Below are 25,491 nucleotides of genomic sequence, written 5' to 3'. Positions count from 1 at the left end.
GGAGGAAGGAGTCCTCCTAACACATGACTGGACACACCTGCCACAGGGCCTTCCAGAAAAACATAACAAAACAAAGAACTTTAACACCATAAAGTCATACAGAATTATGTAGTGCAACCACTTCACTTTGTAGATAAAGAATAGAGGCCAAGAGAGGTCAAGTGACTTGTCCAAGGATGCACAGTAACTCGTCATGATTGCATCTCATGTTGTTTGGGAGGGACCTGATGTTCTCATTTTCTAGGGGCTTGGCTCATAAAAGACAACAAAAGATGATCCCTATACTATCTTCTTCCTTCAAGAAGCTTGGAGTTGTCCATTTCTGTAGGCCTTCAGTGGGAAGGGTTTCATAACTAATTAGAAAAATTACTGAAAGATAAATCCTGACAAACACTGGGGTGGGGAGTGGCATTGGAACAGTAAAATAATCCATCAAAAAGTACTTACTGAATTCTTCATTTTGGGTCGCATACAGTAAAATCCAAAGTCATCATTTTCAAAATTTATTTGTGAAGCACCCATATGGGCATGGTGCTATAACAACTAGGTAGTGCTTACATTTCTTCCCCTATTAGCCTGAACACTAAAATAATCCATAATAATGAAGATCGAGACAAGGTAGGTAGCCACCTTAGTAGTAATTGTATGTCCAAAACACCATGTCTAGAAATGAGATCATAAAATATTACAGGTGAAACCACTCTGAGAGAGCATCTGATTTAACATTATTTTACAGATAGAGAAAACAGGCTCAGAGTGAGGGAAGTCATGTGCCCCAGAACCACAGTGGTAAAGCCAGGACTAGATACAAATTTTCTCATGCCAGTCACTGCTTCCTTCCATTGCTTTTCTAAATGGTTCATTGAATGTGAGATCGAACTCTATGAATGTCTTGGCCTCTTTTTAAGGAGCATGCTCCAGACTGCCAATGCGAATTCCTCTCATCTCTCCTATATTTGTCTTTGTCCCCCAAGGTTTCTAGAGCTGTGCCTTCCCTGCCAGCCCTAAGTGGGATTATTCTGGAATAAGGAAGCTTAGCCGCTGTTAGGAACTGTTCCAGCCAGCTGAACTGACGAGAAACCTGCTCACACTTGGTTTTCAGGGACCTTGGACTTCTGTTCTCACCTTTTTTCTTTCTTTCTTCCTATCCTCTTTCCTCTCTCTCTCTTTTTCCTGTTCTTTTTATGATGTTGTGGTTTTAAAAAAGAAAGTGTCATTGTTTTTCCATGGCCAGATGTTACCTGGTTGTTGCAAATGGTAGTGACTTGCTGTGGAAAGGATTCAATGTGTTATGGAAAGGATTCAATTTCTCTTGAAAAAAAAAATAGTCAACTTCCGAAGGGGAGAAAAAGTCACTGAGCATGTTTGCTGTGCTAGAACTGGTTCTCATTGGGACCAGTCTGTTAAAAAAAAAAAGTTTGGAGTGGAGGAAGGGCACTACATCTTCTAAAAGCATACTACCATCTTCATACAGCCACTTTCTTTTGTGCCCAAGTCTTCTCTTACCCTGGTCCACATGCCATGCCTCTCAGCCCAAGCTACACTATGCTTGAGTTAATGGATGGGAGGTGAAGGGTATTATAGGGAGTACTAAGGCTCTCACAGCTTCGGATTGAATCACCTTTTTCCTTCTGAGAGGCATTATTACATTTAGTGTATATGGTTCTTGTCCTCTCTCCCTTTGTTCCCTTTTCTGAGGAGTAGAGTTCTCCACAATAAGTGGAGAATAAGCCTGTTCATCTTTTGGCCTTTTTTGAGATCCAGGTGCTGTCAACTGCCTACTTGCAATAGGAAGTCCTGTGAGGATCTGGTCTTTACTCTCATTAAGAGCACTTTTGTTATTGTTGTTGATTTATCAAACAGAGGCAGCGGTACCACAAAGCTAGGATGGTTTGGGGCTGAGCTGTCCTTAATTCTCATCCCTCTTTTGACCAAAACCATACATTCGCATAGAAGGCAGGCTGGTGTCAGACGTAGAGGCATGGCCTCATTAAAGCCACACTAACCAATGTAATTTACTAGTGAGTGTGAGCAACACATAAAACAGTGTGCCCATCTTCAGGTTAGGTATACTGTTCAGACTTATTGTACTCCTAAATTTACAAGATTTACTAACAGTAAGCAGCATTTAGTGTTGAATGATAATGTGCTGCTCCTGCTAACAGAGAGAATTTTTTAAATTGTCAGACTGGTGAAGAGGAAGTCCATGGGTGTAGGAGTTAAGAAACCTGCATTCTAATCCTGGCTTTTTCATTAACTAGCTGTGCAACTTTGGACAAGCTATTCCACATCTCTGGGCTTTACTTCACCAACTATAAAATGGCTGTGATAATACTTGACTTAGCCTAAATCATGGAACAGTATAAGTGAAAGACCTTTGAACAATAAGAAGGGTATCCAAATTCAGGATGCCATTATTACTTTATAAGCAATCTGATTCAGATGTTCAAACAAACACTTTTACTATAATTTCTACATTAGAATCTATTCAGAGAGTACACTTTATTGTCATGGATGGCACCATTTCAGTCATACAGACACACCAGAAAGATAAATGCCCAGCAGTGGAATGGACATACTTCTTACACTGCCAGGAAGAGGTAGGCTTTAAACCATGTTAAATTGATTAATAATAATTCTAGGAATTTGTATTCTTCCTTCTCCCTGTAAGTCCATTCTCAATAATCCATGCTAATGGAAAGGGAATAATCATGTCAATAATCAAGAATAATAGATAGTTGAGAAGACTTTATTATGCTTGGATTGGAAATATGTGATAGTTTTTGGCAGCACATTTATCATTCTAATAATATTGTAATAGTCTAATAATATTATAATTTATTGCACACCAAGGGCCAGGCATGAAAGAAAGCCTTAGGGATTAAAACTTGATCATGCTCAAGTGGGACTTGAATGAAGAGATAGAAGAGAAGAGAAGGTACCCCCAAACTACCATTTGGTGAAGATGAAAGGTCTGTGGGTATTATACATTGTACAGATTTTCTAGATTTTCTCAATGAATCAATCAATTATGCTGCCTTATTTTTTTCCTCTCAAAAAACCTCACTATTTGTCATATAGGATAGCTCTTAGGGAAAGAGAAAGGGGGGCATATGTGGGATACTATGATGATATAAGAAACAAAACATCAATAAAAATGTTTTTTAAAACTTTATCAGACCTAAGGATTGATTTAGGAGAAAAGGATAAATATTCTCCATAATGGGCTTAAAAATAAGTGAGCTTGTCCCTTTCAATGAATCCATTCATTGATTGTGAGTCACTAAATTCAGGGAGTATTTATCAAGCACTTAACTTGAGCAAAACATTCTGTTAGGGGGCTTGGTTAGGTAAAAAGTTTAAATAGTGATAGGGTCCCTGCCCTCATGGTGATTGTGTAGTCTAATGGGGAGAGGGGAAAAAGACAGAAGCATATTATTCAGGACCTACTATGTGCTGGGCACTATGATAAGCACTTAACAAGTATTATCTCATTTGCTCCTCACAACAACCCTATGACATAGATGCTATTGTTATCCTCATTTTACAGGTGAAGAAAATGAAGCAGGTTTAACCCAGCTAGCAAATATTTACGGTCAAATTTGAACTCAAGACTTTTTTGACTCCAGGGCAATTGCTCTATTCACTGTACCTCCTAGCTGCCTGTCCAGGAGTTCTTAACTTTTTTGGTCATTAACTCTTTTGACAGTATGATGTTAGGCAGCATAATGTTTTTAAATGCATAAAACAAAATATGTGGGATTAAAAAGGAAATCAATTATACAAAAACATAGTTATCAAAATAGTTTTAAAAACAAGTTCACAGACCTCAGAGTAAGAACCCTTCCTTGGTCTTAACATGAAGATATGATATCTAGATATAGATATATAGATATACATGTATACATATAAATAACTGTAATACAAAATCATATGTGATAAGTTCATCAGAGTGTTAAAAACAGAATAACCTGTGTGAGGCAAGAGAAAGGACTTATTTAAAGATTAAAATGGCAGGGAATAGTAATCAGACCAGTTTTCCTAAAGGTTCAAAGCCTCATGAAGTCATTCTTAGTCAACAAGCCAGTTCCCTTCACTTACCCTTGCTTTCCTCTTTTGTAAAATATATCTGGTAGGACCACCAGACAGTTGATAAGGGCCCCTCCTAAGTTTAACATTCTTTGAAGTCTATAAATGAAAGTGGATAATAGTCTTCTAGAATAGGGAATGGGTTGAATATTCCTCAAATATACACCTATGTATTCAAACACTGCTTGACTCAGTTGCATGCTCTTCCTAGGGAAATAAATTGCAGAAATATGTTGGCAGAAAGGGAAAAAAAGAAGGTAGCTGTCAACAGACCACTGGTTCCTTTTCTTTTGCCGATATCCTCAGACTTTGTGTTAGGACTATGGACTGTATATTTCAAAGAGCTTGTAGAAAAATAACTTGAAGATGTAGAGGCAGAGGATCATAGGAAGCATGTAATAGATAATTTTGATTATGAAAAAATGAAAAGGCTTTCCACAAACCAACCAATGCAATCAAAATTAGAAGGAAAGGAGGAAATTGGGAAAGAATTCATATAGCAAGTTTCTTTGATAATGGCCTCATTTCCTCAAATATTGCAAACTGAGTCAAGTTTATTAAAATAAGAGTCCTTCTCCAAATTAACCAAAATGGTTAAAGAATATGAACAGCAGTTTTCAGACAAAGAAATTGAAGCTATTTATAGTCATATAAAAATGTTCTAAATTGCTATTAATTGAAGAAATTAAAATTAAAACAACTCTGAGGTACCACCTCACATATATCAGATTGGCTAATTATGACATAAAAGGAAAACAATGCTGGAGGGGATGTAGAAAAGCAGGGATACTTATGCACTATAGATAGAGTTGTGAACTGGTACAATCATTCTGGAGAACAATTTGGAACAGTGCCCAAAGGGCTATAAAACTGTGCATACAAACTCTTTGATCTGTATTCCAAAGATACCAAAGAAAAAGGAAAAGGATACACGTACGATACATAGCAGCTCTATTTGCAGTGGCAAAGAATTGGAAATTGAGGGGATACTCATCAACTGGCGAATGGCTGAACAAGTTGTGGTATGTGATTGTGATGGATCGATGCTGAGTGAAACGAGCGGAACCAGATCATTGTACTCACTAACACCAATGTTGTCACAATGATCAGTTGTGAAAGATTTAGCTACTCTGATCCATACAGTGATCTAAGACAATTCCGAAGGATTTGATGAAAAATGCTACCCATCTCTAAAGAACTGATAAATGCTGAGTGCAGATTGAAGTATAATTTTTCATTTTCTTTTTCTTGCCTTTTTGGGTAACGTGGCTAATATTGAAATATGTTTGTATGACTTCACATATATAATTGATATATTGCTTGCCTTTTCAATGGGTAGAGAAAGGGTGAAAGGAAGGGAGAGAATTTGGAACTCAAAACTTTAAAAAAAACGAATGTTAAAAATAAATAACTTTTAGGGGCAGCAAGGTGACGCAGTGGAGAGAGTTCCAGCCTTGGAGTCCAGAGGACAGGAGTTCAAATCTGGCCTCAGACCCTTGACACTTACTAGTTGTGTGACCCTGGGCAAGTCACTTAACCTCAATTGCCTCCCCCCCCCAAAAAATAATAATAATAACTTTTAAAAATAGAAATAAGAAGGAAGAAGAAAAGAAAGTGGAAAGGCAGTATGTCAGAGAACCAGAAAGAATCTGCCTCATAGTTAGGAAGATCTGGGTTCAAGTCTTGCTTCTGACACGTCTTATGGGATGACCATAGCAATTCATTTAATCTCTTAGTACCATAGGTAATACTTCGTACTATAAATTAATGATAAGATTGGTAGAGGGGCTTGAGAGTTCCCTAAACTGATAAAATCATAGATCCAGACCAAAAAATAAAATGCGTGCTTAAAGCAGAGGGAGATAACGATTTTCAGGTGGCCCACATTTGAGTTTAGCAGCTGTCAGAAAACTCAGATGTAGAAGGGACCCATCTGTCCTGAAAAAGATTCTATGTACGACGTACCCAACAAGTGGTCATCTGGCCTTTCCCTGAAGGTCTCTAGTGAAGAGGCACCAACTGCCTCCTAAGGCAGCCCATTCCACTTTGGACAGCCTTAATTATTAGTAAGTTGCTTTAAATCAAGCCTAAATTTGCCTTGTTCGTTTTCTTAATTTTGCCCTGTAGTACCAAACCTTCTCAGTTAATATCAAACTATCAGGGACGACTCCTTGCATTTGGCCATTTGGACAGTTCTGTATTAGGCATCGTACTATCTTCTAGCCCATAAGTTCTCATCCAGGTTAATAGCATGAAAGACTTTGCCAGGTGTGTTACTAATATTTAGGTAAACTGTAGCTGCAGTGTTCCCTCTGCCTACCTGCCTAGGAACCCTGTCAGAAAAGGAAACTGGACAAGTTTGTCATGAGTTCTGATTTTAATGAAGCCATGCTGATTCTTGGTGATCCCTGATTCCTTTTCAGAGATTCATTAATAATCCCTTTAATAATACATTCTTAGATCTTGATAGGAATTAAACTCATTGGTCTATAGTTTAAGGCTCCATTCTGTTCTCTTTTTTGATATTGGGGATACCATTTGCCCTTCTCCACTTATGAGATCTTTTTCCATTCTCCATGATCTTTTAAAGATTATGGAAAGTGGCTTAACAATCACATTTGCCAGTAGTTTCAGAACATATGTACCTGGTGACTTCAATGCATCAAGGGCAACTAGGTACTTCATTACTATAATCTTCCTGTTTATCTTGGGTATCAACCTACTATGATCTATTTTTGTTCTATCATTTCTGTTCTCAGAACTCACGCTCCCTAGTAGAGGAAAAAAGGATAGTGCTGCCTTCTCTGTGTTGCCTATTTTTTTGCATTTTGGATATAATTCCCAACAGGACTGAGACAGCTCTTTAGTAGGCAACACACATACTGGGAAGAGCAGGAGAAACCTTCACTTGGAAATAGCTAAGGGAGATTTCTGCCACTAGTTTAGAGCCAGTAAAATATGAAGCAGGTACTGTCACCTTGAAGATCAATTCAGCAAATATTCACTGAACAACTATTCTTCAGGGAGGGCACTCTCAGAAACTCCTTACTTAGGCACAAATCTCCATGTTTAGGGCTCCCTCTGTCTCAGCCAGCGCCTGAGTAGGCAAGAGACAAGAGTATGGGAAATACTTGCATTCCCCAGCAGTCACATCCACATACCTCTGGAGGAAGGGTTCCTAACTTTTTTGTGTCACGGGCCCCTTTTGGCAGTCTGTTGAAGCCCTTTTTCATGATAGAGTTTTTAAATGCCTAAAATAGCACAAATAGGATTACAAAGGGAATGATTTATTTTTAAATAAAGAAATAAAATATTTTTAAAAAGCAAATACAAGTATCCCAAGTTGAGATCCCCTTATTTAGAAAAAAATGAAAAGGCCCTATCATTGTTGGAAATGTCCTTACTATTTGGGGTTCAGTTTTGCTTGAGCCCTCCTTTCCCCCCATTTCTTTTTTCTTTCCCATCATTTCCCACTCCTTTTCTTGTCTTTCAGTCTTCCCCACCACCTGTCCTCCACAGAGTTTGGAAGGAAAGTGTTGATCTGGTTAGTGTCTCAGTCCCTAGTCATATTTGTAATATTCCTTCTCTATCCCCCTCAATTTGGAATAGAAATAAATGACAATTTATAAGAATTACCTGACAGAAGCCAAGTGTAATTTCTTATCTGTCAAACAAAAAATTCAGAAAGATTGCCCTCCACATTTACCTTATTAATTGGAAATTTTAAAAAATGATATTTGCTAATATTTTATAGGTCTGAATTTGAAAGACTGGTTCTCAAGTCACTTTCTTCTTAAGCTTCATTCCTTAAATTCAAGTTGCTGCCACCAGGTATATGGAGATGCCTGAGTGCTTTATGAATTGTATTGTTAGGCTTTCCATAAATGTGTAACTGATAGAAGATGATAACTTGGCTTTTTTGTTCAGTTAAGCCTTTTTCAAAAATTGAGCTCCTTATTAATAGTTACACATGAAAATTAATAGCTAATCACATTTGAAAACATTAATACCATAACAATAAGATTTAAGGAAATATAAGCACGTTGGTGGTTTACTAACTAACCCATAATTATTCTCAAACACAGTTAAATCTAATCTGCTTTAGATCTCAGGCTTGAATGGAAAACACATTTCTAATTCACTCAAAACCCTTTCTTGAAGTCAAAAGCTCTCTGGCTTTGGAGCTTCAAGACAACTTGATCTCCAAAGCCCTAGATGGTGACTTTTCTTCTGCTTCTGATTTATGTATAGCCAGGGGACGGGGTGGAGGACCTGAAGGAATGGAGTTTTAACTGTGTGGATATTACTTATCAAGGCTTTTCATAATTCCTGCCAATTGCCCTGCTCCTATCTCTTACAGCAAAGCAAAGAAAGAAAATCACAGCAGTCAAATATGGTTTGCATGAAAACCTTATGATGGCCCTTTTCCAGTGAGAAGGAAGGTCCAGAGCTTCATTACTATCACTGAGCATCCTTTCCTCCCATGTGAACAGTAACTTGCTTAGTGCTTAGCACATAATAGGTGCTTAATAAATGTGAATTGGTTGATTATTGATTAGTCAATCATCAACTGATGATTGATTTGTCTACAAAGTTGGTTCTTTATTAAGAGCTACAGTTTTTACAGCCTGTTCTCTGATATAGGTTCTTCTAAACATTTAGTTATTAAAATCATAACCCTTAATAGAACATAATTTTAAGAAATACATTGAGATAGCCCCTTATCTTTTGGTGCCTACACCACTCCACTCCTCACCATGTTTTAGGGATGTGGATGGTATTTTATCCATTTCCTGACATAACTGGCTTCAGGTCAGATTCTCATCCCAGTCTGTCCCCACCATCTTAATTTTTCTATTTCCATTCATTCTAGATACAGCACATGCCCCGGAAGGCTCAGAAATTAGCAGGACTGGTAGAATACCATTTGTTGTTACAATATTGTTTCTCCAGAAAGTTAGCCAGCCTTAAGAACTCCCAGTGTTGCTGGGTAAAGCATTTCCTTACTTTTAATCTGGAGCTAAGGAGGTGAAACCAGTCAGAAGTTTTAAAGGCTGGTACCTTCAAGTAGACATGTCTTTGTCCAGGGTTTTTGTAGACATCCATCTGGAAGTTGGCAAGCATCATGAAGTGATATTTCTGGGAGAAATTGCCATCTCCAGGATCTACTTGTGATTCCTGCTTTTGTGGTAAGGGCTTTCAGGAAGCTAAGTATTGGAGCCGTAAATGGTTGGATTTATCCTGGTACAAGAAGTAGTATAGAAATAAAGTTTAGGGCTGGAAGAGACTTCAAAGGTCATGTAGTCCAATCCTCTCATTTTGCCATTGGGGAAACTGAGGCCTGAAGAGGTTAAGTGACTTGTGCAAGGTAACACATGTAGTGACATAGATGGCATTTAAACTCAAGTCTTCTGATTTCAGGGATAGCACCCATTTTAATATATCATAGTCCCTCGTCTCTATCCCATTTCCCAAATTATGTAATAAACAAAACTGGGTGATGTCATATTAGCTCTGCTACTAATTCACCGGGTGACCTTCAGCAGTTTATGTCTCCTCTTTGTGCATCAGTTTCCTTCCCCTTTAAAATGAAAGGGTTGGGCTAGGTGATCTTTAAGGTTTCTAACAGCTTTGACATTATAGTTTTCTAATTTTTATGACTACTACCCTGAAAGCCATTGTTCCTTCAGAAAGAGAGAGTGGTATAATAGTACTATTAAGTACTAGTACTTAAATTCATTAAGATTTGCAAAATGCTTCACGTGTGCCACTTTCTTAGATCATCTCTTTCACAATTTTATAGAGAAGGTAGGTGAGGCAGAGAAAGGTTAATTGACTTTCCTAAGGTCACACAGCTAGTAGTATCTGACTAGAGACTTAATAAGTATTAGGATTAGAACCCCGGTCTTCCTGAGTAAGAATACTGTATTTGGAGACACAGGATCTGGGTTTGAATTCCAGCTTTGATACTTAGTACCTTTGTCATCTTGAGCAAATCACATAAACTCTGTGAGTCTCAGTTTCCTTTATGTATAATATGACATGGTTGAACTAGATAATTAGTAAGGTCCCTTTCAACTCTAAATCCTATGATTCCCAATTCCTACTTCAATTATGGGTCTTACACTATCCCTGAGAAACAGTAGGGTATAGTGGGTAGTCAGTCAACAAATTAAGCACTTAATATGTGCTAGGCACTATGCTAAAAACTAGAGATATAAAAAAAGGCAAAAACTTGGTTACTACAAATGAGGAGATCCTATTCTAGTGGGGGAGACAACATGCATTTAACTATATACATACAAAAAATAAGCAATATAAATAGAAAGTAATCCCAGAGGGAAGACCCCAGAACTGGGAAGACTAGGAAAGACCTGTTGTAGAAGATGGGATTCAAGTTGAGTCTTGAAGCCAGAGAAGCAAAGTAATGAGGAAGGGGAGTATTCCAGGTATGGGAAAGTAGTAAGTGAAAAGTGGTAGTCTGGAGAAGTGTCATATTTGAGGAATAGTAAGTAAGCCAAGGTACCTAGATCATAGACTCTATGTCAGATATAGAATAAATGGAAGGGAGTATAGCATAAGAAGTCTAGAAGTTGAAAGGTGCCAGGGATATTATGAAAGGCTTTAAATGTCAAACTATTTTATATCTGAGCCTAGAGGTAATTGGGGGGCCCTGGAATTTATTTGGGGGGATGGGGATGGAGTTTGTGACATGATCAGACCTGCCCTTTAGGGAAAATCACTTTGGCAGCTAATTGGAGGGATATATTGGAGTGGGGAGAGACATGAGGCAGCGAGAACCACCAAAAGGCCATTATAATAGTTTAGGAATGAGGTAATAAAGGCCCTGAACTAGGGTGGTAGCTAAGTGAGTGGAAAGAAGGGGATGCTGTGAAGGTAAAATCAACATGAGTTGATGCAAGATTAGATATATGTGGTGACTTTGAGTGAGGAGTTCAAGAATGACACTGAGGTTGTGAGCCTGGGTGACTGGAAAGATGATGGTATCCTTGGTAGTTATGGGGAAATTGGGAAGAGAAGAGGATTTGGAATGGAAGATTTTAAGTTTAGTTTTGGAAATGTTGGGTTTGAGATGCCTGGAGGACATCCAGTGTGAGAGGTCCAAATGGCAGATGTGAGACTGAAACTCAGGAGAGATATTCAGGTTGGATATATAAATCTGGCAATCATCTGCTTAGAAATGATAATTGAACCTATGAAAGCTGATGAGATCAAGAGTTTGGAGGGAGTAGAGAAGAGAATTCGTGACAGAATCTTGGAGGATACTTCTCTGGTTAGTGAGCAGACCTGGATAGAGCTTTGGACTTGGAGTAAGGAAGACTTGGGTTTTAATCCTACCTGAGATATTTACTAGTTGTGTATTTCTGGGAGAGTCACTCAGCCTCTCTGGGCCTCAGTTTCCTCATCTGTATGTAAAATGAGGGTAGTGGGCTCAATGACCTCTAAGGTTTCTTCCCACTATAAATTTATGATCCTATGATGTGATGATTTGTTCCTGTGACTGCACCTCAGACAGATTGGTCAGAGAGTTAGGGGGAACCCACACAGCCTTTCCCCTTGCCAGCTGCCTCAGATCATATGGATAATTGATACCCTATTTCTTGCCCAGTTATCTCCCTCCCCAAAGTCACTTTGTATCTGTTAAACACATGTCAACCATCTAGGGAATTAAGGATGGACTAAAGGGTAAGAAGTATGCAGAGAATATAAAAATCCCAGACTTACCAGATAGGAATTCATATGTAACAGAAAATGTTTACCCCTAAAACTTTCTTCTCCACTTATCAGGAAATTTTGGTTCTATTCATGAAAATGTATTTAAATTATGGGGTTTCACTTACAGATTGCAGCAAGATCCCCCAACGTATATGGAAATGTCATCACATTTTTGTACTTTGGTTTTAATTTCCCAGATCTAGGTGTTTTATAGCATGACATACCAAGATCCTTACAGGATAATAAGCATGACCCTTCCCTACTTGCCCCTAAGATGGGTGGGAAGAGGGGTTACTTGGTTCTTTTCTGTGGGAAAGAGATATTTGCTGGGATTGTCCCTATTGATGTTGACTCTCACTTTTCCTTTTTCTCTGAAACTGTCATGTGTTTTCCCCCACAGCATGCGATTGCCACCCCGTGGGTGCAGCTGGCAAGACCTGTAATCAAACCACAGGTCAATGTCCTTGCAAAGATGGTGTGACTGGCATCACATGCAATAGATGTGCCAAAGGTTACCAGCAAAGCCGATCTCCCATTGCCCCCTGCATAAGTAAGTGGAATCATCTTTTTTGAAGTCTGTAGCAATAGTAGAATTTACTTGTAAATATCTTTGTAAGACTTGTCTGACTTCCTAATGGATTTAGCAGCTATTATGTGTGCATGCTCAATCACAAGTTGTTTTTTTTTTCATCCTCAGTTATAGTGCTGTGTGTCTAATTAGACTAGAACATGTGTAATTCAGTATACTCTAATGTAGGAACCAGAGTATTAGACATATTTATTTGCCATAGGGGTTAGGTTATGTGATTGCAACCTAAGACCCAGTGAATCAAATGATGAAATAACTATAATTTGTTCAATTATCCCCGAGCAGCAGACCTCTTTAGCAGACATTGGCATGGCCTATATTTATTTGTTCTGAACACAGAACAGATGTATGGCAAATGGTTGTTGTTTCCTACCAGCCCCCAACCCCAAACCAGATTTTGTTTCCTTCCCAAACAGCCCAGGCTTTGTGGTGGATGGACAAGTGGCCGGGTGACTCTTGAGTCTTGTATATACCTCTAGCTGTGAGGAGACCAGCAGCATTTGAGCCCTCGCAAGTATGGGTCTTAAACTAACATCATCCATTACTATAGTGGGATGCACATAGTACACATGTTTCTGGCTTCATTTTGCAGGTGAGGAAATTGAAGCTTAGAGAGGCTGATCCGTTTACCCACAGTTATGAGGTTATTAAGTGTTAGAGCCGGGGCTGAAAACCAAGTCTTCAATTTGAGATCCAGTGTTCTTTCCACTGCACCTCACTACCTCCTAAGTACTTACTTTGCTTTCCTATCTTTGTATAAAGTTCTACCATGTGACACACATTTCTTCCCCAGCCTGTATGATTTTATGCAAATGGCAGTACATACTCAGATGTAAAAAAACATGTTAGAGCAAATAGGAAGTTAGATGTTGGAAGACTCAACTTGATTCTTTATTTTTTTTTTAAATGAGGCAATTGGGGTTAAGTGACTTGCCCAGAGTCACACAGCTAGTGAGTGTTATGTGTCTGAGCTCGGATTTGAACTCAGGTCCTCTTGATTCTAGGGCCGGCACTCTATCTACTGCACCACCTAGCTGCCCTTCAACTTGATTCTTTTCATGGCCCTCTGCCTATGCCCAGTGACCTTAAAAGACTGAGTGAAGGACAGCAGTCAACTAATCCTAGCCAAAAAAAATAGAATCCAGGTGTCATGATCTAGATGCCTAGAGTCCTTCTTTATCCTTTGTAGGAATTAGAAACCAAATCCAGTCTGCCTATTCTGGTCTCTTACCAGAGCTGCACCATGATAGACCGTCTTTATGGTTCCCATCTTAAAGTGGAGAGAAGTTGCTTTCTACTATCACACAAGCCCACAACCTGGGCACAGGTTTTCATTTAGTCATGGAGAGATTCTCAAACACAGTGGACCACACTAAGTAAAAGAAGTCTTGAGAGTGAAAGGAAGAGGTATCTAAATTGGATTCCCCCCCCACTGCCTAGATATCTGGCTCTGTATGTTTGAGTTGTTGTTATTCTAACAATATTCGTTTCTAAATTATGATGCATTTCATTAAGATTATTTTCAGAAATAGAGTAATAATAAATAATAGTCCAAGAAAGTTCATTCAGTTTACTATTTGTTCATATATGTTTAAGCTTGTTAAATGGTTTCTTTTTTTTTTTCTTCACCAATTGTCAGAGGCTTATAACACACAAAAATTCTTCTTTTCAGTCTAAGTCTAAAAAACCCTGAAGGGAACATTTTTGTGAAGTTGGAAGAAAATCCATGTAGCCATTTTGGGTTATGAAAACATTTTTAATGGTTTCATTTTTAAAAGGGACCAGCAGCTCTCAAATTGCTCAGAAATATCTGAAACGTAACATTTTAAACTTATCCCCTGTCTTTTAAATCCCCTGTGGAAAGTCCAAGCTTGAAAAACAGCTGAATTTTTAGAAGCAGAGATATAATCACTGGAAAATATGAAATCTCTCTCTACTCATCCCACTCCCTTACTTCTCCTTCTTACAAGGGGCAGATGTATGACTGGTGGAAACCTTCTTGTTGAAAGATTTGAATTGCCAAACACAGTCAGTGAGATTCCACTGAGAAGCAGCAAAGAGAAACTCAGAAACAGTTGTGCAGAATAGCCTCCTTCCTTTATATGATGCAAGGAGGAAAGGACTTAGCCTTTTTCTTGCAAAAACCACAATATTACTGATATGCCAAGCAACTAGAAAAAAAGTGGTATGGGCTTTGTGTATAAGAACTATAGTACGAAGAAGGGAGAAACCAATATGAATAGTATGGACAATTCCCCCCCCCCAAAGCTCCGTTCATAAACCATATTGCTAAGCTTGTCTTTGTCATTTCTTTAAAGAAGTTTCATGAGTGGGGCCATGTGATTCCATATTTCCCTATGAATATTTTCTTGGCCACAGGTAGCTTATGAGGGAGATAAGAATGAGGCCATGTTACTTTTTGAAGACTCTTCTTTACATGGCCTGTATCCCACAACCACCAGGCACCAGTGTGCCTTTATAAAATAAACATGATTGTGATGTATGCATCATTGCTAACCACCTTTCAATGGTGAGTGAACCTGGGAATAGAGCATAACCCTCAAGTATACCATCTCAGTTTTGTGCCATACTCTGAGATACAGGGACAACCTTGAGGACCTTCCTTTCTGAGCCCTCCTGAAACAAATGGGAAGTTCATTATTATTATTTTGTTATTATTAGACTAGTAGTGGTGATGGCATTAAAATCAAGAGCAAAATCATTGCCTCACTGTACTGTTTTCCCAGGCGTCTGTGCTGTGGGTGTTGTTTTATGCCATTGCTTTGGTTCTTCAGTCCCACTTAGACAAACAAGGTGTGAAATATGTGTTTCTTATACCAAACCCTCAGCAAACATTGTCTTATAGTTAAGATCCAGCTTCTCATTACAATGAATGTAATTATGGAAGACCATGATTTATCTACAAAATGAGGATAGTTTTTTTCTGCCAGGATCACTGTTGATGTCACAGTCTGTCTGGCTCCAGGATGACTGGTTTATACTCAGGTCCGTACAAGATCCAGGCTCATTGTTTTGTCTGATTCAGAATCCATGGACAAGATGGATTTATCTTGATGAATAAGATTGAGCCAGAGTCTGAGTTGAGAGCATCCTGTCTGCCCCCTGTTCATGGAAAACAAACTCTGGGCCTTTGGCTTTGTTTGATGGTGAATAATCTCCATTTTCATTATGAAATGATGGTCATCTTGAATGAGAAAAAAGAAATCACAATAATTTTAAAAACTGAATTTTTAGAAGCAGAGATATAAATCCTGGAAAGTATAAAATCTCTCTCTGCTTACCTAATGCTCTAACTTCTTTAATCACAGATTCCTGGAGGGTAGCTGAGCCTCCCCTATGTCAGGGCACCTCTGCCTTCAACAGTGCCTTGATCCTAGTCAGTACAAGTCAAAATGTATTTTAAAGGAAACGTGAATAATACAGATTTCATTTCCTAAATTCCTCATTTTCTTAGCCTTTTGACATGCTTTTCAGCAAAAATCTCCTGCCCAACAAGTTTTGACCCAGAGATGTTTCCATGGATGTACAGAACCTGATACTGACTTTTTGCCTCCACAGAACACCCAGTGTTTTCTATTATGTACATGGGTCAATGATCACAGCACAATTAAGACAAGTTTCTTTAAAAAGCCTAACTATCAAGAGGAGGGGTTCTTTCTGACGAAGCTGAGGGGCTGGGGACTGACCAAATACACAGTTGGCACAAAAGCACCATATTCAGTTTTCTCTCTCTAACCTTGGGCAAGTAGGAATATGGTGGTCCTGAACTTCCCCCTTATCCATCCATTCATTCAAACTGTTCAAGGTCCCTTGATAGTGATCACAGATTATTAACATCTCTGATAAGACCCCACCACACCATAATAAATCAAAGTTGCCTGTTTCCCCTACCCCTTGGTCTGGTCCAGCTCTTCTCTTAAGGGAAGGTTGTCTTCCTTTTGTGATTCAAAACATTTAAGAGGTTCCCTACAAACAGACTAAATAAAAATAACTGATATGTTTACTATCTTTTTTTCCTCCAAGGTAAAAATAAAATTAATGCCGTTTTTCTGTATTTTCATTCCTTTTGCTCTTCTTACCTGGACCTGAACCTCTGAAAGAGATTCCTGTGGCTCCACCCACCACTGCGGCCAGCAGCATAGAGGAGCCAGAAGGTAGGTTGTTTCTTGGTCTTTACTTTTTAAGTTTTCATTCTGAATTGCTATGGGTAGAGGAGGGTGCTCCATGGACAGAACTGAAGGAAAATAGGCGGAGAGGAGGAACATGAGGACAGAGAGAGGCCCTCTTGCTAACTAATACTACTTTCCATCCCAGGTTTGAATATTCACTTCACAATTGGGAAGATATCCAATCTGACGTGGGTTTGCTGATACACACTATAAGGAGGGAGGCCTTTGATGAGGGCACTCCTTCCTTCCTCCTTCCCTCCTTTCCCCTGTCTCTCTCTTGGGAACTCAAAGAGCAAATTCTTCATGGTCACCCAAATGAGAAGCTGTTTACACACCGGCTTAAAGCCAGTGGAGTAAAATGTCAGTAGGTCTTTAGTTCTAGGCTTTCTGGGCTTCAAGATGGTTTCTAAAAGCCAAGATGACAGCCATCTGGTAATTTCATAAAGACATCAGATTCACTATCTTAAAAACAGAACTCTTATATCATTCCCCCAAAACTTATCCATCTCTCCTTTAACTTCACCCATTTTTCTTGGGGGAATTGTCATTTTCACTATTACTCAGGTTCACAACCAGAGTCATCCTTAGTCACCCTCCATATCCAATCAGCTGCTATATCTTGTGAATACCTTCAAAACAGCTTTTGCATTAGGCCTCCTTTCTTTACTCACATGGCCCACCAACCTTGTTCAGACTGTTATCACCAATGGTATGGAATGTTTCAATAGCCTAGAGATTTGTCTCTGTACAAAAAGTGTCTTGCTCACTTTAGTAAATGTTTAGCACACAGCTACCAAACTTTTTCCCTAAAGTACAAGCCTATCTCATTTCCTTGCTCAAGACCTTTGGTCTCTAAAATTATATTTGTTTCTAGAATAAAATGCAAATTCCTGTTTGAGATTTAGAGGCTTACCCAGTCTGGCTCAAGCTACCTTTCTAGACAGATTTCCCATTACTTCGTATCCTGTTCCTTGTGATTAAGCCAAACTGACTTATATCTGTATATGACCTTCTGTATTATACCCCTCTGCCTTTGCACATGCTACCTCCAAATGCCTAGAATGATCTCTCTTCTTCTGTGCCTTTTGGAAACCCTTGCTCTCATCAAGCCTCAACTCATGCCACTTCCTGTAAGAGGCTTTTCCTGATTGCCAGTTATTAGTGTTTCCCCCTTGTCCCAGAATTGCTTTGTATATATTTTGCATATGTTTTGTATTGATGGTAAAGCAGCATGGCATAGTAGGTAGGGAACACACCTCAAAGTGAAGAAGACATGGGTTCATGCCCTGTCTCTCCTACATACTGGGCTGTATGACTCTGGCAAGTTGCAATACAGTTCTTAATCTGTATTGGTAGAGAGAGTTTTCTTACTGGAAGTTTCTTAAATCAGTTAAATCTCATGTCTGAACTCCCTGGCTCCCTGAACCAAAAACTAAACAAATAAAACTAAAACAATAAATTATATTTACTTATATGTATATATGTTGTTTCCCCAGTATGATATAAGTTTATTTTTTAATAATATTTTATTTCCCCAATTACATGTAAAAACAATTTTTAACATTTGGAGTTTTTTAAGTTTTAAGTTCCATATTCTGTCCCATTACCTCTCCCCTTTCCCTTCCCTGAGATGGTTAGCAATCTGATATAGATTATGTATGTGTAATCATGTAAAACATTTCTATATTAGTCACTTTATGCAAGAAGAAGTAAAGAGAGAGAAAGAAAATAACATGCTTCAGTCTGACTTGGACAATATTAGTTGTTTCTCTGGAGGCCAATAGTAATTTTCCTTATGAATCCTTTGGGGTTATCTTGGATCGTTGTATTGTTGAGAATAGCTAAATTATTCACATTTCATCATACAATATTGCTATTACTGTGTGCATTAGTCTCCTGGTTATGCTTTCTTCATTTTGTATCAGTTCATGTAAGGCTTTCCAGGTTTTTCTGAAATCATCCTGTCTGTTATTTCTGATAGCACGATAATATTCCATTACAATCATATACCACAATTTGTTCACCCATTCCCCAATTGATGGGCATCCCAACTGTTTCCAATTCTTAGCCGACACAGAAAAAGATACTATGAATGTTTTTGTACAAATAGGATCTTTTCCTTTTTTTTCTCTTTCTGTGGGATACAGATCTAGCATTGGTACTGCTGGATCATGCACAATGTTATAGCCCTTTGGGCATAGTTCCAAATTGCTCTCTAGAATAGTTGGATCAGTTCACAATTCCACCAGCAGTACAATAGTGTCCTAGTTTTCTCACATCCCCTCCAATATTTCTTATTTTCCTTTTTTGCATATTAGCCAATCTAATAGGTGTGAGGTGGTACCTCAGAGTTATTTTTAATATGATATGCATTTCTCTAATCTGTAGTGCTTTTTTTTATATGACTGACTAGTTTTGATTTTTTTGCCTGAAAACTGACTGTTAATATCCTTTGACCATTTGTTAGTTGAGAAATGACTTGTATTCTTATAAATTTTACTCAGTTCTCTCTATATTTTAGAAATGAGGCCTCTGTCAGACATAGTGTAATTTCCCCCTAATTTCCTGCTTTCCTTCTACTTTTGGTTGTGTTGGTTTTGTTTGTGCAAAAACTTTTTAAACTGTATATGATCAAAATTATTCATTTTGCATCTCATGATGCTCATTATATCTTTTTTGGTCCTACATTCTTCCCTCATCCATGGATTTGACAGATAAACTATTCCATGCTCTCCTAATTTGCTTATGCTATCACCCTTTACATGTAAATCATGTACCCATTTTGACCTTATCTTAGTGTATGGTGTGAAATGTTGGTCTATACCTAGTTTCTGCAATACTGTTTTCAGGTTTGCCTAGCAATTTTTGTCAAATAATGAGTTTTTGTCCTAACAGCTTTGAATCCAAATCACTATCAAACACTAGATTACTATGGTCATTTACTACTAAGTATTGTGTATCCAATCTATTCCACTGATCCACTACCCTTTTTAAGGCAGTACCAGATTGTTTTGATAATTATTGCTTTTTACAATAGAATTTGAGATCTAGTATAGCTAGACCACCTTCGTTCACAATTTTTTCCATTTATTCCATTGATTTTCTTGGCCTTTTGTTCTTCCAGATAAATTTTGTTATTTTTTCTATCTCTGTAAAATAACGTTTTTATTAGTTTGATTTGCTAAGGCACTGAATAAGATTAATTTAGGTAGAGTTGTCATTTTTATTATGTTGGCTTAACCTACCCATGAGCAGTTGATCTGACTTTTTTGTTTAGATCTGACTTTATTTGTATGAAAGATGTTTTGAAATTGTATTCATAAAGTTTCTGGGTTTGTCTTGGCAGGTAGACTCCTAAGTATTTTATATTGTCTACAGTTATTTTAAATGGAATTTCTTTTTTTCTATTTCTTGCTGCTGGGCTTTGTTGGTAATATATAGAAATGCTGATGATTTATATGGGTTTATTATATATTTTGCAACTTTGCTAAAGTTGTTAATTATTTCAAGTAGTTTTTTAGTTGATTCTCTAAGATACTCTAAGTGTACCATCATATCTGCAAAAAGTGATAATTTTGTTTCCTCATTGCCTTTTTGAATTCCTTCAATTTCTTTTTCTTCTCATATTGCTATAGCTAGCATTTCTAGTACAATATTGAGTAATAGAGGTGATAATGGGCATGCTTACTTCACCCCTGATTGTATTGGGAAGGATTCTAGCTTATCCCCATTACAGATAATGCTTGTTAATGGTTTCAGACAAATATTACTTATTTTAAGGAAAGCTCCATTTATTCCTATGCTCACTAATATTTTTAATATAAATTGGTGTTGTAATCTGTCAGAGTTTTTTCCTGCATCCATTGAGATAATCATATAATTTCTGTTGGTTTTGTTATTGATATGGTCAATTATGGTCATAGTTTTCCTAATTTTGAACCAGCCCTACATTCTTGTATATGTATACCAGGTCATAGTATATGATCCTTGTGAAATATTGCTATAATCTCCTTGATAGCATTTTATTTAAAATTTTTGTGTCCGTATTCATTAGGAAAATTGGTTTATAGTCGTCTTTTTGTATTTTTGCTCATTCTGATTTAGGTGTCAGCACCATATTTGTGTTGTGAAAATAATTTGGTAGGACTCCTTTTTTGCCTGTTTTTCCAAACAGATTATGTAGTATTGGGATTAATTGTTCTTTAAATGTTTGGTGGAATTTGCTTGTGAATCCATCTAGCCCTAGGGAATTTTTCTTAGGAAGTTCATTGATGGTTTGTTTAATTTCTTTTTCTAAGATTAGATTAAGTATTCCACTTCCTCTTCTGTTAATCTGGGCAATTTATATTTTTGTAAATATTCATCCATTTCGTTTAGATTGTTAGATTTATTGGCGTATAATTGGGCAGGATAGCTTCTAATAATTCTTTTAATTTCCTCTTCATTTGTAGTGAATTCACTCCTTTATTTTTGATACTAGTAATTTGGTTTTCTTCTTTCCTTTTTTTAAAAATCAAATTAACCAATGGTTTATCTATTTGTTTTTTTCATAAAGCCAACTCCTAGTTTTATTTATTAATTCAGTGGTTTTCTTTCAATTTTATTTTCTCTCCTTTGATTTTCAGGATTTCCAATGTGGTATCTAATTGGGGGTTACTGATTTATTCTTTTTCTCATTTTTAAGTTGCATGCCCAATTTATTGATTTGTTCTTTCTCTATTCTATTGATATGAACATTCAGAGATAAAAAAAAAATTTCCCCTAAGTAATACTTTCATTACACCCCATAAATTTTGGCATGTTGTCTCATTATTGTCATGCTCTTTAATGAAATTAATTGTTCCTATGATTTGTTTTTTGACCCATTTATTCTTTAGGATTAGAATTTTTTAGTTTCCAATTAAATTTTTATCCTATTTTCCACTACTCTTTACTGAATGTAATTTTTATTGCATTATGATCTGAAAAGGATGCATTTAATATTTCTGCTTTTCTGAATTTGGTTGTGAGCTTTTTATGCCCTAATTCATTGTGAATTTTTGTGTAGGCACTGTGTACAGCTGAGAAAAAGGTATATTCCTTTCTGTTCCCATTCAATTTTTCCAGAGATCTATCATATCTAACTTTTCTAAAATTCTATTCATCTCCTTAACTTGTTTATGTTTTGGTTAGATTTATCAAGTTCTGAGAGAGGAAAGTTGAGTTCCCCCAATAGTATTGCTTTATTGACTGTTTCTTCCTGTTTATTTCCTTAAAAGGGCCAGGGTCTCCCATTGCATCCTGAGCTATATCCAGTTGTCCTGATGAATATCTGGCCACTGGACCCAGGTGGCTCTGGAGGAGAAAATGAGGCTAGTGACCTTGCATAGCCTTCCCTCACTCAGAACAAAGTCAATTGCAAATAATGTCATCACCTCCCTGATATCATGGTCCTCTTTGAGAACAAAGGACAAATACAACAACAATTTCCTCATGTAACTTCTTTAAAAATTTAGATGCTATGCCATTTGATGCATATATGTTTAGTATTGATATTATTTCATTACCTATGGTACCTTTCAGCAAGAAATAGTTTCTTTCTTTATCTCTTTTAATTACATCTCTTTTTGCTTTTGCTTTGTCTGAGATGATTGCTACCCCTGCTTCTTTTCTATATATTTTCCCACAATATTTCCACATTAGTCATGTTGTAAAGAAGAATTAGAACCAAAGGGAAAAACCATGGGAAAGAAGAAACTCCCCCCAAAGAGAGAGAGAGAGAGAGAGAGAGAGAGAGAGAGAGAGAGAGAGAGAGAGAGAGAGACAATAGTAAGCTTTTTTTGGTGAGACAATAGGGAACTTGCCCAGAGTCACACAGCTAGTGAGTGTTACATGTCTGATGTCAGATTTGAACTCAGGTCCTCCTGACTCCAGGGCCAATGCTGTATCCACTGTGCCATCCAACTGCCCCAGCAGTATGCTTTGATCTACATTCAGACTCCATATTTCTTTCTCTGGATGTGGATAGTATGTCTCTTGTAAACCACTTATTGTAAGATTCTGGTTTTTAATCCATTCTGTAGTCTGCTTCTGTTTCATGGGTGAGTTCATCCCATTCACATTTATAGATACGATAACTATGTATTTACCTCCATCCTAATTTTTCCTTGTTTATCCTTCTTTTTCTCTTACCTTTCACACTCTCCCTCCTCACAAGTGTTTTACTTCTGATCACTGCCTCCCCTAATCTGTTCTCTCTTCTCTTTACCAGAGAAACTGCTGGTTGGCAGACAGTATCATCTCCCTTATCAAAGACACTGTAATTCTCTTAAAACTATTTTTTTCTGCCGTAACTGTTGATCCATATTGAGCTTGCAGTCCATTAAAAGCCTTGGTCTTTTTTTCTGATAAACCATCCTCTAGCCCCAACTTCCCCATATTTTTTTCTCATGAAGTTCATAGGCTCATGGATTTGAAGCTGAAAGATTTGTAAAATTATCAAGTGCCCCTGCCATTTCACAGATGAAGAAATTGAGGCTCAAAGTGACTTAGTACTTTGCCCAAAGTCAGACAGTTAATAAGTGACAGAGTTGAGATTTGAACACGGATCTTTCTTCAAATCTCATTCCCTTTCCATTTTACCATACTTCCTCTTCACATTTTGATCTCAAATATAAGAAAGTACTTCATTCCTATTGAATTTTATCACGCTGAATTCACCCCAATGTCCTACCTAGATCATATCTTTTTGTGTACTAATCTTGTTATCTTTCCTAAAATTGTGACGTAGGATCATAGAAGTAGAGCAAGAAAAAACCTCAACTGTCATTGAGGTCAGAACCATAATTTTATAATTAAAGAAACAATTCCCTGAAAATTAATTGAATTGTTCAAGGGTACTGACAGAGTAAGTGGCAAAAATGTGATTTAGGGCCAGTCCCATTGACTTCAGACAGCTTGATAAGCATGCTATCTTCAGCCTTGCCCAAGTTGTTGATAAAAATGGACCTACGACCAAGCACATATCCTTATGGGTATTACACTAGAGACTACTTTTGGGGTCTAGCCATTCAATCAGTTCTGAATTCACCTATCTGTACTAGCACACAGCTGTCCAATGTAACCATAATAATAACAAGAGATACTTTTTCAAATGCTTTTTCTAAAATCTAAGTGTATCATATCTATGTTACTTTTGTCTAATAACACCATCAGAAAGAGAAGTCAGATTAGTCTGGCATGGACTATTCTTGACAGATCTACACTGGCTCTTTGTAATTCCTGTTTTCTTGTCTAGATGTTCACTAACTATCGTATCTTTAATAATGCGTTATGTGATTTTTCCAAGAATCAAAGTTAAGCTTACTGGCTTACATTCATTTCTTCCCTTTCAAACATTAAAAATAATTGATATTTATCTAGCACTTTGAGTTTTGCAAAACATGTAAATGGAGCCAATAATTGCTATTTGCCAATCCCAAGGCAACTCTCCCATTCTCCATAATTTTTCAAAGATCACTGATCACTCCACTAATTCTCTCATTTACCCAATGGTGTTTACTCAAGCCTTGGGATTAGAATTAATCAAGGTCTAATAACTAGCATTTATATAGTGCTTACTCTGTGCAACTTGCCAATAAGTGCATGACAATTATTATCTCATTTAATCCTCACAGCAACCCTAGGAGGCAGTTGCTATTTTTATCCCAATTTCATAGATGAGGAAACTAAGGTAAATAGACATTAAGTGACTTACCCAGGGTCACACAACTAGTAAGTGTTGAGGCCAAATTTGAAGTTGGCTCTTCCTGATTCCAGGCTCTATCCACTGTGCCACCTAGCTGCCTTATATTGGGTATCTATTCCATGTTTGCCATTTTGTTCCTTTCAAGTCCAAAGATCATTCTTTGTGGCAAAGAAAATAAAAGGAATATAGGAGTTGAGTAGTTCTGCCTTGTCTGTTATCACCATTCCATCATCCCAGCAACATTCATCACTCATCTTTGAGCCTCCCCTTTTTTTTCTGTGTTGTTACCATGTTGCCCTTTTTTGACAACCTCAATTCAGTCTGATATTTAGCATTCCTGACACTTTTCTTCCAGGACTATGCCACATTTATGTATTTATCCACCATTATCCATCATTAATTCTGTCTTTTGCACATTTCTTTTTAAGACCTAACTCGGTACCATCCACATTGGTCTTTTTAAACAGTCCCTTCTTTTCTTCCTCATCCAAATGGTTTTTCTTTGTGTTGTCAGAATTTCATTCTTAGGACCATCCCTCTTGAGCTGACTTATCCTGTAGAATCTTAGGCGTAGAATCCTACCTCTTCATCCTCTGAACTCCTTGAAATGATCTGTTCTAAAATCGGGGGCAGGGGGTACACCAGACATTTCCTATGGTTTCCATTATTTCCAGGATCTCAAACACTAGCTCTCCTTGTTGTTGAGATTCAGATCCAATAGTGATTCCTTTCATGGGATTTTTCCCTCATTTTGTTAAGGCAAGTCAAGAAATCATTAGCTGCTCTGTTTTAGGTGCCAAGAGAGTGCTAGCAGACAGATATCATGCCTCTGAGCCGGATTCATGATCTACTTACTTAACTCCTCATCTATTTCTTCCTTCACTTCAAGTGATACAGTATATTAGTCTATACAGTGTTAATATTGCTTCTGTTTCTGCCATAACTTCCTATTGAGCTTAATCAAATGTTCTCTAACATGCTTCTTCCCCACCCCCATGCTCATGCTCTAGTCCTTTAAATCTCTTCCTGCAAGATCTTCTGCTCTTTTTTTTAATTGCAAATTAAAAAGGGAGGGGAGCAGAAATCAATTCATAATACCTCTCAGTGGTCTATAAGAACCTGAATAAAACCTGCTGGATTCTCTTCCCAGTTTGGAAAAT

General features: G+C 37.5%; 1 protein-coding gene across 1 annotated transcript in view; it reads left to right on the top strand.

The window, feature by feature from the left end:
- The window catches only part of NTN1 (netrin 1), a 394,170-nt gene that overhangs the window by 243,049 nt on the left and 125,630 nt on the right, over positions 1-25,491 (top strand). The window contains 2 exon segments of the mRNA XM_020966510.2: positions 12,227-12,376; positions 16,537-16,590. Of these exon segments, the coding sequence (XP_020822169.1) occupies positions 12,227-12,376; positions 16,537-16,590 (204 nt within the window).

The sequence above is a fragment of the Phascolarctos cinereus genome, unplaced genomic scaffold, assembly GCF_003287225.1.
Source record: "Phascolarctos cinereus isolate Bilbo 61053 unplaced genomic scaffold, phaCin_HiC Scaffold_5;HRSCAF=322, whole genome shotgun sequence".
In the NCBI taxonomy this organism is placed as follows: Eukaryota; Metazoa; Chordata; class Mammalia; order Diprotodontia; family Phascolarctidae; genus Phascolarctos; species Phascolarctos cinereus.
This window is presented reverse-complemented; position numbering and strand designations above follow the sequence as displayed.